Here is a 14,986-nt window from a genome sequence, read left to right as displayed (position 1 = left end):
TTCCTACATATGGATCTTATGGAGCAAAAGAAAAGTCTTACATCTCTTCTACATGGCACTGATAGAGTTTCACCTTTGACCTCTCAACATCTGTGCAGTAGAAGTGATGTTCTGACCGATGGTGGATTATGTTACCCCACATTGGAAGGACCAAGTTTATCCTTCAGAAGCAAAGGTCACAGCACTTACAAATACCATGGAAAGCCTGAGTGTGGCTGTTCGAGGTCTTTACTATGCATCTGAGTTACATTTGTAGTCATGTGACAAGAAGACCAATGACATTTTTAGCAGCAGAATATTTGTTTACACAGAAGGGCAACATACCTCATTTGTGGTCTTTCTATATATAAACTGTAGGAGCTATTATTTAAGACATGTAGTTTATAAAACCACATGTCTAACTTGTCAGATATGGGAATAGCCCATACTTTTCTTTTTACACTAATTGTCAGAGTTTACATATATGTAAATGAAATCTCTAAATACCAAGATTTACTTTTCATTTCTTAGAACATTTTTGTTTCTTGGGCCTATTAATTTCTTGGGAGACCAATTTTGTATCATTGTGTATGTGTGTGTTTATATATCTATCTATCTGATTCACAGAGTGTAGCTTACAGGCCTTGACATTTACTATGTCTTCTTGCCAGAACAGGGAATGTAAAAACCATTGTGAAAGACTATTAAACAGAAAATGAAGTATACCATGATAGGAAAGACATGAAAATTAAATGTCCATTGATGAAGAATAGATAAAGAGAATAAGATATATATTATTATGGACTATCCTTTAGTCTTAAAAAAGAAGGCAATTTTACTGTGTATTTTAACATGGATCACCCAGGAGATATTGTGTAAGTGAAATGAACCATTCAGAGAACAAATACTTCATGATTCCCCTTACTCGAGGCATCTGAAACAGTTGACCCAGAAGCAGACGGGAGAGGTCGTGACTAGGGGCTGGGAGGGGGGCATGAGCTGCTATCTAGTGTATAGAGTTTAATTTAGGCAAGACAAATTCTAGGAATTTTCTATGTGAAATTATTAACAATAGTGTGTGGAACACCTACAATTTGTGAGGAAAGTCCTGGGGAGGTGGCTTGGTTGATAAAGTGCTTGCTATGCACACACAGAGACCAGAGTTGGGGTTTTTCTGAACCCCCACAAAAGCCCAGCATTTAGGAGATAAACATAGGGGATCCCTGTGGGAAGCTAGTGGCTAGACTAGCCTGAGTTAGCAAGCCCCAGGTCCAGTGAGAGACTCTGCCTCAATAAATGAAGTGGAGAATAATCTAGAAAGATTCCAAACACATGCCAACATACACACCTGACCCATACATGAACCGAAAAAGTATTGTGAAGAAGGTAGATCTCACACATTCTTGGCAACATTAAAAATTGCAACAATTTATGCCACCTTCTACAAGGTGTTGTAAGACAACCCAATATGACACACTGTTAATCTGATAAAATAAGCTTTCATTTATCTGTTCAAAATTATTGTTGAAAACATCAATTTATTTTCCCAAACTGTTACATAGTTTGGAAAATACTATTTTAAAATAATAGTGGCTTCTGCATGTCGGGGAATTACTATGTAGAAGACAGTATGCCAAATTCCCCATATATATTATCATACCTGCCGAGAAACTCTCCAAGATAAATGTTGTTATTAACCCTGTATTATAGATGAAGAAACAAAGTCCAGGGAGGCACATAATAACACCTTGAAAGAAGCCATGATCTAATTGGTCTCCTCCCTGTCTATCCCAATGCCACTGTAACATAGCCTCCCTCCTCAATTCTTCTCTGTGGCATGCCTTCAACTCTCACCTTCTTGTCCTAGCAACAATATTTGAGGTTGCTTTTCCTATCCTTCCATGATTTTCTCTCTTAGCTTTTAGTGTGCCACATTTCCTGGATTTTCCTCCCCTTTTGGAGATACCAATGCCAGTTTGCTTGACTGGGTCTTCCTTTGAATGGAAAGTTTTGCATAAGCTCGATTCTTGGGTTTCCTCCATTCATGTTGGCTTCACTGTCTGTTGGCTACAAAAAGCATCTATAAGCTGATCACTTTTATCTCCAACCAGGACCTTTCCTCTGAGCCCCAAACCCTCTCATCCCACACTCTACTACTTCTCATGGATGACTAGAGACACTTTAAACATGTCCCCACTGACACAAATGACTTTTCACTAAGCCTGCTTCCCTGGTGGTCTCTTGGTCTCAGTTAATGGCATTAGCCTCTTCTCAGATGGAGTCAAGCTTGACTGTTCTCCTCTCTTATTTGCCTTGCACCTGCCCTAGAAGTTCTGTCTGCTCTACTTTCAAAGGTTGCTTTCAAAATAATATTCCCACAGTTGGATTTCACACCATCTCCGAGGCTTCCACCCTACCTTGAACTGCCATCTTTCCTGGACTGAATTATGCAACAGCTTCTTAGCTGGCTTGCCTGCCTTCCTCCTACAGTTTCTTCCCAATTGAGATGCTAGGATGATTTGGTTAAAACGTTAGTTGAATCATTATAGTGGTAGCCTCCAAATCTCCTAAAAGACTCCCATTTTTATTAAGCCTACAGTCAAAATTTTTATAGTAGTTTACAAGGACTTCTGTAATCTGGCTGAATTAACTTCCTACAACTCCAAGCCCTGCTTACTCCCTTTTTCCTCCTGCCTCAGCCTCACAGCTTTTATAGTACAGGTTATTTTGACCAGAATATTCTATCTTTCAACTTTTTTTTAAATCTTTTGGGTGGATTCTATAAGACCTTCTATTGAATATGCCATATCCTCCCCACACCACAGCTCAGCATGGTGTAATTTCCGTAAATCACTCTTTCATGAATGCAAATTTGCTTGTTTTATTACTTAAAAATTACACAGCAGACATTAAGCATCGATGACTTAACAGAGCTTTGAGAATTGAACCCTGATATATCAATAAATCAATAACTATTTAGTGAGTGAGTAAGAGTGATGGGGTCTTTCATACCAGGCTAATATTATGGGGAATCTTTAATGAACCCCCACTGTCTCTGGCTAGTCTGGATAGTGACAAAATGATTGGAAAAGAAAGTATCAATGCTATATTTTGAAACATTAGAATAATCATTTTGAAGACCCAAATTATGTTGGGTGAAATCAAGTAGTTAGGAACATTCTCTGTGACTTTCCTCCCTGCTTCCTGGACATGTCATGGGTTACAGATAAAGCTACTGTTAGCACTAGCATCGTCCTACATTTTAATAGATTTGTAAAATGCCATGTTTCAACTTTCTACACTATGGGGAGGTAAGGGGAGCCTTAGTGTCAGTCATGTTACCTGTTGAAGGTTTTCTACAGCTTGAAAATGTTTGTCCGCCAAGATGTTTGCATGATCTTTAGTAACTTAGATACCAGACAACCTCCATAGGCAGCAGTGTCTTCAGGTCTGTCCCTGCTGCTGCCGGGGTTCCCTCTCTTAGTAGCGGCTACCATGTATTGGTGTTTTCTGTATTCTATTAAGTCTCTTGCCTTGCCTCATCCTATGAATAAAGGATTAATTACTATCCCCGATTCTATTTCAAACTCACAGAGGGGTTACTATGGATGCCTCATCATAAAGCTGGAGAACACTGCATAGTTTTTCTTTAAAGTTGATGTTGCCAACATGGTGTCACTTTGTGGAGAAGCTGAGGGAAGAATGGCTTCCCCTTTGACAGAGATGGTGGGTATCATTAGAATTAGATATTTTAGGGGGGCCATTATTTCCACATATGTAAAATTCTAGGCAATAAAATTTGGTTAGTGTGCTTTCTGAAATGATTGATCAATTTTTAGAGAAAATTAATGTCAACTTACAAAGGAATAAATACGGCTTGAAATTAAGATAAAGCATATTATGATTGAGAATTATCTTGAGAGATGTTGTATGTTTAAATGAGGTTAACCTGGCTTCCAAAGTTTTGATGTGGAAAATGGTCTTTGGTGTCTGGAAGTACTTTAAGGTTGGATGTAGTTTACAGCATCTTAAGTGACAACTTTTATATCAATGATTTTCAAGAAAAACATAGAACATGATTTTTGTATGAAAGCTCTATGTGCTTGTATTTATATAAAAACATGCAAAGAAATTGACTGAGTTCAGTCAGATTTGAAGTAGTTTCTTTCTCCTTTCCCTTCCTGTTTAGAAACCAATAATACGTTAGGTTTAATCAGAAGCTCAAACCCAAGGAGTTAGGGTCTCTGCAACACACACAGAAGAAGGGACTGGGAAGTAGAATGTACCGCTGGGGACTGACAGGTCTCGGCGTCTGCAGACATTTGTCTCTCTTGCTGAAAAGGTATCTCTTCAGGCTCTGGAGGCCGTTCAGGGATCTGTTGGTGGCTTTCAAGATCATGTCCTGAATGGGGAGCTATCTGAATGGAAAGAGATGCTGTGTGTGTGTTAGGTCCTGGCTTAGGGGTTGGTGAGCAAGACCTTTTCAGACATGATGGAATGTCAGTGGATTGGGAAAACTGTGGTGTTTTAAATGGGGAACTATTCCCTAGCTCCTGGTTAGGGGTTAGTTTTAAGGTAGAAATTCTTCGAGAATCTCGCATGTAGTCCTCTTGTAGAAATGAAGTGTTCATGTCTCCAAATGGTGCAGGACTGGAGCCGGAGGCTGCTGGTAGTGGATTAGTGAATTTTTGTGTGTATGACAGAGTTGTGTTGGATTCCTCAGAATACACTATTGTCTGGTTAGAATCTTCACTAGAATGCATAGCTCCCTGGAAAGGTTTAAGGTTAGTAAAGCTCTCGGTGCACCATGGACTTTCTGTGTTAGTTACTAATGAGTCTAAAATGTCACCCTTTGTTTGATTGGTTATCAAGGACCGACAAAAGCTCTCTTTCCTGCCTGGTGGAAGAGGTGCCTAAATGGCCGAAAGTGTTCAGAAAGAGAAATGATATTAAAGGAAAAACAGAAAGAAAGTCCAAGTTAGTCATGAGAGGAATATTCTCAAACCTGTCCTGAAGAAACCCATACACACTATGCCCTGGAAAGGCTAGACTAAACTGTTACTTTCAGCCCTGTAAGAATGCTTTGTATACTATTATCAATATTTTCTCCCAAGTTGGAAAAGCTGTTTTAGTTTAGAACACATTACAAAGATATTGCTTCCATCCATAGTTTTAAAAATTATGCTAAAAGTGAACATAAATTATCTGGTCCTATTTTTAGACCTGGAGGTTGATAGTTCATTTAGTCACATGGTTTTTTGGAACATTTTGCATGCACAGTTTTCACGAACATCTCAAAGGCTCAGCATTTGTCTGACTTACATCCATTCAACACATAATGTATCCCTGACTCTCAAACTCTGGAATCCAAAACATCAGCTGTCGGAGCTTTAATAATTAGAATTAATCTTAAATGTTGCGGTAGAAGCTGGCCTACTTTTATAAGCTTACCCAGAGAAAAAATAAAGACAACATCAACAACAACAAAGGAAAACCTACCTGTTTTGAGCTTAAAACTCATGCCCCATGTTGTACATGTTAGCATGACTAGCAAAGCAAAAGGAAAAGGCAGAAGCATTTTAAAGCTAGAACTCTAGAAATGAGGTCCCCAAGAGAATGAGAAAACAGAGGTCTAGGCACTAGATACACGACAATGAGCTTTAATTACCTGGGTTGGTGATTTTTTGTCTTGCAGGTTTGGTCGGACGCTTCTAAAACCTTTTGCTGCAAGAGAGGAATATGTGGCATCTCCATTCAGTGTCTCTGGATTTCGATCATTGTAAGAGCTCCACGCTTTTATTAAGGGAAAACAAATTGGACACAGAAATATCTACGTTCACTTGAATTTTTTTTTTTTTTTTTGGTGTGTTAGAAAATTGATTTGTCTTTCTAAAATCAAAGTGGTCTTGATAGGACTTTAATATGCATAACAATGTATGAAATTTAAATTGAACATGAAATCAATGATAAGTCAATGATGTGACTGTGGATATGTAAAAAGAAAAAAATGTTCTTGGAATAAGCACAATAGTTATTCACGATATTTTTTTTTTTCTGTACCTGAGTCTGGAGACTGAGAATCACGCCCTGAAAGAAAAACAATGTTGAAATTAATGTGAGTGTGCGACAAACCAGCCCTCCAGTAAAAATACTTGGCAAAGAACCACATGCATTGTTTTTGCCGACATTATCTCAGTCCTAAAACGGGGTACGTTAAATGTAGTAATGAGAGGGTTGTGCACAATTTTTAATTTCAGCGGGCTTATCATTTGTTGAATATCTATACTCTATAACTAGAACATATATCAAACACTAATTTTCACCCTTAATAATATTTCAGCTATGTAATTTTAAGATTATTGTGGCCCAAGGTGGATACATGAATTCTGAACATAGAATTAAAGGATTGAAAAGGACCTGATTTGCAAACAATGAATGCTTTTTAGAATGTTAAAGGAAGTCACCAGATAGGTAGCTTGCTGAAGCCACCTGTAACTCACTATATTTAACTGCTACATTAGATAGTGACTAATGTTTCAATAGCTTGCTTTTTTTTAAAACTTTTACAAAAGGCAGATGTGCCTACTGTATAAGGTAATATTTTCATATTGTTCTCTAGAATTTGAATTTTCTTATTGTTGCTTCAAGTCTTTGTTTATTCAAACCTGAAAACTGTTAACAGTGTGTATTTCCTTGTCTTTTAGCTCATAAGCTGTGGAAAATAAATCATAGTAAATAATTTGTTTTCCACATACTAACGGTCAATTGTCTTAGCACTATATATTCAAGAACCTCCCATAGGGTCATCTGAGAAATCAGTTTGCACTGTTTTAGTCTATTGGATCTATAAAGCCTTGACCTTGGAAAGGACTGGAAGAGTTCTTTGACTTCACTGCTATCTAGCTCCTGGATTCTTTTGATATGTTCCCTGGGACCACTAATAAATTGTTACTAGTCAATGACTCTGTGTTTTCTTCCCAAACTCTTCAGGAATAGCATTTTAAAATTTACACATATACATTTGGAATGACATTTAGTGGGTTGAGAAATGCAAAGTTTGTTTTATAAAATATTTAAGATGGATTTCTTTTTTTCTCAAATCAAGGGAAGAAAAATAAATGTGAATCATCTGAGTTGCCTGGAATGACTCTAGCACAAGTGAGTTATAGAAGAGAAACATAGTCTCATTTATTATATATGATCATAAATTAGAATAAAAATGAGTATAATCCAGTAAAAATAGTTTTGTAGAATTATTCATGACATGTTTTCTGGATTCCACACCCAGAGTATAACAGAGCCTGGAGACCACCATTTCATTCAGTTAAAGGACAATGACACCTCTAGAGAGAATAGTAATGCACAACTCCCTTTGGAATTCTGCTTTGGGGGCACTTAAGGAAAGAGACTTACTGACCACTGTGGGTCTACATTCTGGGGACTTGAGAAGAGGTTAAAGGACAGGGAAACAGCATCAGTAATGCGCATGTGCATTGTAACTGTTTGCTTGAGAACAGGACATTTATTTTACTCCTGGTTTGAAAACACAAAGCTAGAAAAGGAAGACATGAAGTATGTGCTGAGGAGGCAGCTGGTGGCTAAGCAATAGGAGCCATGTTTGTGGAGGTGCCAGGGATGTAGATGAGGTAGGGGAGAAAGGGCACATTGAGCTAACTGGAAGGACACTTGGAATACAAATCCTCCAGTTGATAGTTTCTAACATTGTGGGGTTATAGACCCCTAAGAAACACCAAGTGGGAGAAACAGAGGACTGTTTATCCTGCGTAACCCACGGGATATTGATGATGGCAAACTACAGACAGACTGGTGGATGAAATGCCAAGACGAGGCCATGTTTTAGTAAAGTTTGAGTTGATGATTTTAGCATCTACCTTAATGAATAATTAATTCTCTAGCGATGTTGAAACATATATGAGCCTAGGCAGAAAGGATCCTGATTCTTTAAAATGTCATTAAATGTCTTTGAAGACTTTATGTGTCAATATATGAAAAGAAAATCTTTTAAAGTTAAATCTGAAATTCAAGGAACTGCTAAAAAATCTTATTTCTAGTGACATAAAACAGGCAAGAGCTACTAATTGCTCATATTACTGAATTATTTAATCAACCAACCTTCCTTCCTTCCTTCTCCTGCCCTTGGGTACAAGAAATTGAATGATAGGCCTGGTGCATGCTAGGCAAGTGTTTCACTGAGCTATATACTCATCCCTTACTCTCATTTTAATTATCTTAAATTTTGAGACAGTGTGCTCAGATGTGCCTTAAACTTGCTGGATAGCCCAGGCAGCTTTAAACTTTAAGTAGCTGGAATCATAGGATGATGCCATCAGGCTTGGCTCAGCTTATTTTTCTATTTTTACTATGGAACATTTAGTCTTTTCCCCATAACTTGAATGGTATGAAATTGCTTGTAGTACAGTTTTGACTCTCTCAAATGCAATCTCTAGTTCAAGCCAATGCTATCTTTTGTGGGTTATTTTTTATAAGTGATAACAAATACGAATTGTTAACATAGTGAGTCATTCTCTGGCATATGCATCAGTGGTCACATCTGAGATTTTACTTGGTTGAAATGCCGGTGAAATCCATGGTTCAGGCATTCCAATAGTACAATGTACTTGCCTTTTATTTATTTTACTTTCCATCATTCTCATATCTCATGCATCTAGTATAAATACGTCTATAGCTTTTATAATATCTTTTCATACTCACATATGCATGGACAAACATATTCAGAGTGGTTTTTAAACCCAGATGAGATCAGATTATATACATTGTAGTGGTTTTATATAAAGAAGGATAATACGAGACTCCTGACTTGACATTTAAATTTGGACCTTGAAATCCATTTGTGAGGTGGGGAAGAGGGTGGAAGTGGAAGTCACCTTTAAAAGTTTGTTTTTCTTTAATAAAACTGTGTAGGACATCCTCAGTTCCAACTGATCACTAAACATGTTTATAGACTTAAACACAGAATGGGATTTAAAATTATTTAGTGACTCCATCACTTTCCTCCTCCTTCTATATAACTAATTAATCTTATAAATAAACTCGAGGGAACCCTAGACTGCAACCACATCAACCAATTAACTAACCAGTTACCAGGAGTTTTGTGTTACTCCCTCAAGGGTCTAGGGGTAGGCTGGGATGCCAGCTGATCTTCCATAGTTGCAGACTCTAGATGAAGTCTGTGCCACAGGTGTAGGTAAGTCATCACAGACAGTTAGTGAAAAGAGAGCTACCTCAGTGGATGCTGACATGTCCCATCCTCTTTGCTTTCTGAAGTATATTTTCATCTGTGGGTTCCTATGAGTCTAAGTTGATTAAGGTTTTGATACATTCTAAAGTGTATATGAGATAGATGCAAGAAGGTCTGTTTTCTGTTTGCAATCTTTGGGAAGAACCATATTAATAAAGATCTATGTTGATCAAGTGTTTTATCCTAACCCTGAATTCTCAAAGTATCATGTTACTTTAGTTCATGAGATAACAAAAACGTAAATAGTTATTAACATTTACAGTTAACGTATTTTTGGCAAGTGACTGACGCTTTTAATTATATTTTTAAATGTTTGTTTTTAACAAGGTATCGGTTTCCTTTGGCTTTTTATTTTTAGAACAAAACCAGAAAGGATAGAAGCTATTCTTGGGATTAGAAAAAAATAAGATTGAGTGGGGGATTTGAAAGGCATTTAAACTCCCTGTACACATCCCAACAAGATAATTCTGGAAAGAGAGAGGCGAGGTGAAGCCGTTCAAGTATGACACTGTGAGTTAGTGATGTTATACCTGCAGCCAATAGGTTTGGAGAACTTTGAACTCTCTTCACAGATGTTAATGTAACAGACATGGCAGCACGTTTGCGAGCACACCCACCGCTATCTGGAAGCAAAAAAAATGATCTAGCAGAGGCCAAGGCAACAGAGAACACACATGCAATGTCATGCATTATAAGTGAAACGTGTCAGACATTCATGAGAAAGATGAACAGTTGAGCATTAGTAGTCACAGATACACCTGCAAATTTCACTCCCAAACTAAAAGAAACAAAGTGAAACCAAAGTGAAAAACCAGGGGTCTGCTCAGAGACAGACAGCAATGCTTTAAAATGAAACAAAAGGTTTTATATTTAATGTTCATCATTTTTTACTTAAAGATATCCCACATACAGAGCTCAGTTTTGTTGACACCATTAGTATTGAATGCACACCAAGTCCAGAAACAGCACAGCTAGCTTTTGGAGTTATGGATTACCTGTATTTAAGCCTAAAGTGCCATACTTATTATGGTACTTTATTATATTATTACATACCTATGTAAATAATTTAGATTAGATTTAATCTATTCTATTTATGATTACTAAAGATGATCAGGATGAGTTATCTTGATTTAACAATTTTTGAAATAATATTATTTTTCTGCTGACATAGGCATTATATACTTCATATACACAAGTCATAAGGAAACACACAGCACTATGCAATTTCATGTCTTCCCACAGTTCTGAAATAGTTATTCTAATTGAAATGGACAGCACTGATGTACACAGTGAAATGAGCATATTTTTAAAATGAATGGATTGCTCTTGTACTTTTGAATAATAGCTATGTCATAATCTATATCTATGCTAAGAAAATCAAAATGTGAAGTGAAATATGTTCAAATGCATCAGCCATTTTCTATGCTATGAGAAGTCGAGACTTCTAAATTTGGAAGACCAGTCTCCAAGATTGAAAGGTTAGAGTTCTATTTCTGAATAGCCTCTGATTCTGCTCCCACATTCCTTGGTAATATAGCATGTGCAGTAAATAGTTCTCCATCTTTCCCTGCTCATCAAAGCAACCTCAGTTCTCCTTTTGAAGGTGAACATACAAAAAGACAAAGCAGATAACCAACAATATGAGAATATACTTATTATTTCTTATCATATGCTTTCTTTATTCTTTACTTCATAGAGAAAATACCCAGCCTATTAATTAAACATAAGAGAATAGAGATTTGGAATTACGTATTAATTACTGGTAAAAGTCATAAAACAGTGAGGTCAATAGACCACAAAATTGGTGTAATTTTTAAAATCTGACTTAAAATTATAAAATTTTTAAACGCAGAAACCATTATACAGGAAACCTGATTTGAAACACAAAATGCAGATAAGCTAAAAGAATAAAAAAATCTATAGCTAGCAACCAATAGAGAAAAACACAAATGGTAGAAAATTACAGCTGAAGATACCCTCAACAGAACACCAATAGCTACGTTTAATTTGCTAAAATCCTATGAGAGACAACGTGTCTGGAAAAATGTACATAATGCCATTGGACATCACATAGGACATAAGATCTAGTCACTTCTAGCTGGTCTAAAAGGGCTGGGTAGTCAAGGGTGTTGGAAGTGAAAAGTGGCATCACTTTTAGAAGGATTTCATTTTCCTGGTTCTTTTAAACTTTCGTTGTCTAAAAATGAGTGGAGATGAAAGGATAGCATTTCAGAATGAGAGGCTAGAGAGACATGGTTCAAGCACAGGATGCTCAAACTGTGTGCTGAGATGCCCTGCGCCATCGCCGTGAATCCACAAGGCCGTTGGAGAACATTGAAAATTTTTTCATAAAACAGAGGGGCACTTTAGGAAATATTAAGATTGAGGTAATTCAGAGTTTCAATCTTATAGGTTATATTGTATTTTGATCACGTTGTATTTCTAAGTGCTAGTTTGTGGAGGGTTGCTATGTTAAAAAGCAAGTGACCTATGAAAGTCATTTTGGATCCGTGAACAAGAGTGGTTATGTGCGACTTCATTTCCTGGTCTGAGAAGTCTTGGTGCATGACAGGTACATCCATACCGCTATTAAGTAATTGTGGTTACATTGAAAGTAAATTACTATTTTTCTTTCAATGCACATGTATTATTTTGTCAAATGACTTTTAAATTGTTAGGACATAAATGCTTATTATATTGTTTGCACCAAACTGCTTAATCAATAGAATTATTAGATACTTCATTTAGGCTTAGAAGCAACATGAAAAAATAATACCCAGACATTGTCACTGTGAGACAAAAAATGTGTGGGAATCTTTAGACCAAGTAAATGGAGACTCTTGGCTATTATTAAAGGGCTTATTTTTACAAGTTGAGGTTGTGAAATTGGTACAACAGACAAACCACTAGAAATTAATATTCTGTTTCTACTTATATGTTGATTTTTGAAGATGTTTTTAAGGACTCAATATGAAATGCTATCTCTGACGCATAGCTCATCCTAAAGCAACCAAGTGCTGGTCCCACCATCACAGTTATCCATGGACCACAGCCTGGTCGAGTACCCTTCCACTGAGCTTTAAGATGCCTGGTTGCTGTTTCCACATCTAGAAAACACTTAGTTAGGTAAACCATAGTCTATGAATTATCTTTTTTAATGATAGTGAAGTCTTTTTTTTTTTTTCAGGGCTGAGGACTGAACCCAGGGCCTTGTGCTTGCTAGGCAAACACTCTCTACCACTGAGTTAAATCCCCGACCCTGATAGTGAATTCTTATGTGTTAGAAAGTAATAAGTCACAATTGCTATTGCGTGGAGCTAGGTCATAGTTTAGACATTCTAAAATGCAAACATGAAACTCATTCTCCTTGGATAGTTTGTTATGCATCTATTAAAAATAAATATTGGATATAAAAGAATTTTTAGACCATAGTGACTGGCAAGTAGGCTTTTTTTGCATGTATGTGACGTATATATGTGTATGTGTAAACTGTCCATGTGGGTGCTTCTGGAGGCCAGGGATCAAGGTTAAGAGAATCCTTGTTTCTCTCTCTATCCTAAAGACAGGATCTTTCACTGAGGGTGGAGCCCACTGATTAGAACTGGCTAGCCTGGCCAGGGCACCCCAGGATCCTCCTCTCTCTGCCTCCCAGTACTAAGATTGCCAGTGCTTGTTCCATACATGGCTTTTTACCTGGAGGACTGGGATTATGACTGAGCAGCAAGCACTTTACTCAACTGAGCACCTGTCTCAAACCTGGTATACAGAGGTTTTTGTTTGTGTTTTTGTTTTTTTTGAGACAGGGTTTCTCTGTGTAGTTTTGTACTTTCTTGGAACTCGCTTTGTAGACCAGGCTGGCCTCAAACTCACAGAGATCCACCTGCCTCCTCGAGTGCTGGGATTAAAGGTGTGTGCCACCACTGCCCGGCTCTGGTATATAGAGTTTTAAAAAATATTATATATCATTAATAATGGATAGATAGATAAGGTGAGCCAATTTTATTTATTAGTTACTCAGGAATCAATTATTCCTTAATTTTGTAAATACAGTGACAATAATTTGTTTCTGAAAGCAATGTGTACCTATCTATCTTCTACCTAAACATTTGTCGTCCATATTTTTCAAAGTAGCATGTTTTTATTGCAACATTGTAACATTACTTTGGAATCTTAAGCAAAGGATTTCAACTTACAACTAAACTTGCATGTTTCCATAGGTGAATCTATCCACATAGGCAACCCAATTTTATGCACACTAGAGTCAAGATCACTATTTTGTGCCCACTAGAGTCAAGATCACTCCTTATAAATGAAAGGTTGTTGCAGAGGTTTCTATTCATGCTGCTCAGCAGCAACTTGGTTCAGGTACCAGAGAGTTAAACAATTTCCCAATTTCTCTGTGCCTACTTTGTTATTAGGATGTGATTATAGGAATGCGAAGACCAACTGTTGAATACATTGTATACAAGTACTGTATGTTTAGTATAATTATATATGCATATTTCTCATAATGGGAAAATCCTATTTTGGGAAGCCGTGTAGAATTTAAATTTTCAGAGGCGATATCTCTGAAATAGTGAGTAAACCCCACCTCTTCATGTGAACAGTCTGCTGGAGTGACTCTATGGTCACTCCATAGAGTGCAAAATGGCTCATCACAGTCCATTTACATTGTATGTGCAAAATAAAATGATAGCTATCATTAGGCAGAGGAGACTGGAGAAGGCAAACCCATCTTCACTTGTTAAATCTCCTCTACTTGGCTCTCTGAGAAGGTCATCAGTTCTTTCTCAAACACCCTGTCTTGTTCACTTCTCGAAACGTCTATCTACATGTGGGTTCTGTCCTCAGGAGCCAGCTGACAGTGTTCTCTGAGGCCAGTTTGAGCAGGTTTTAGCTAAGAAGATGCCACAGGGAGGTGGAACTGGCACATGTCTCCAGACTTGATCTAGGGATTAAATACTGGCTCTTACCAGCCAGCTGTTAATCCTTCTCCTAGACACTTTGATACAAGGAGCCTGATGAAAAAGGATGACCTGGGATTTCCTTTTGCTCTGCTATGGGGCGGCTGGCTAAAACAATTCTCCAGCCATGAGCTATGACACAGTCACAGGGTTTCAATGAGAAAGTTGTTTTCTTTAATTACTACATGCTAGTGTACTGTGTATGAGACCATCGACCATGAGGAGGAAGGTGAAAATACAAGCCAAAGAGGTCTACTGTGGGACCAAAATGACATTTTATGTATTTACCAGGCATTTATAAACCATTTTACAGTTAAAATGCATACAACACAGGGTTCAGGGGCATTTGTGTTAAAATAGTTAAGGATACTGTATGCAAGTCTAAAAATAACATGCTTATGGTTTTATGTGTATTGTGTGATAATAAAGAATTAACAGAATTCATTTTGTATGAGGTTTTGGAATTCTATCTTCTGACTTTGTCAATATAAACAGTTTATAAAATGGAAAAGGTTAAACACTGTTCACCAGAATAACTTGCTTTTGAGCCTAACATATTTTAAGAGATTTCAAATGTATAAATACAATTTCAAGCGGTTTTAAGAGTTAATTGAAACAAACAAACAAACCAACCCCAACAACCAGAAAGGGCTGAGATAATCGCTGAGCTCATAAAGTTTTTGCCATTCAAGTTTGAAAGTTTCAGTTGGAGACTCAGAACTTCAATTTAAAAAGCTGGGCACAGTAGCAAGTGCTTGATAAG

The 14,986-nt window shown here is 37.2% G+C and overlaps 1 protein-coding gene across 46 annotated transcripts in view; it reads right to left on the bottom strand.

Annotated features, from left to right (window-relative positions):
* The window catches only part of Sorbs2 (sorbin and SH3 domain containing 2), a 316,642-nt gene that overhangs the window by 77,369 nt on the left and 224,287 nt on the right, over nucleotides 1-14,986 (bottom strand). For 29 of the 46 annotated variants that reach the window (XM_052752150.1, XM_052752149.1, XM_052752154.1 and 26 more), the window contains 3 exons: nucleotides 9,790-9,882; nucleotides 6,040-6,066; nucleotides 5,648-5,772 (listed from right to left, as the gene is read on the bottom strand). In XM_052752150.1, the coding sequence (XP_052608110.1) occupies nucleotides 5,648-5,772; nucleotides 6,040-6,066; nucleotides 9,790-9,882 (245 nt within the window). The remainder of the gene's footprint in view (nucleotides 1-5,647; nucleotides 5,773-6,039; nucleotides 6,067-9,789; nucleotides 9,883-14,986) is intronic. The other 17 variants (XM_052752160.1, XM_052752195.1, XM_052752200.1 and 14 more) reach the window with 3 other exon arrangements.

This window comes from Peromyscus californicus, unplaced genomic scaffold, assembly GCF_007827085.1.
Source record: "Peromyscus californicus insignis strain IS unplaced genomic scaffold, ASM782708v3 Scaffold_23__1_contigs__length_62951481, whole genome shotgun sequence".
NCBI lineage: Eukaryota > Metazoa > Chordata > Mammalia > Rodentia > Cricetidae > Peromyscus > Peromyscus californicus.
The sequence above is the reverse complement of the archived record's forward strand: the minus strand, read 5'-3'. Positions and strand labels throughout refer to the sequence as shown.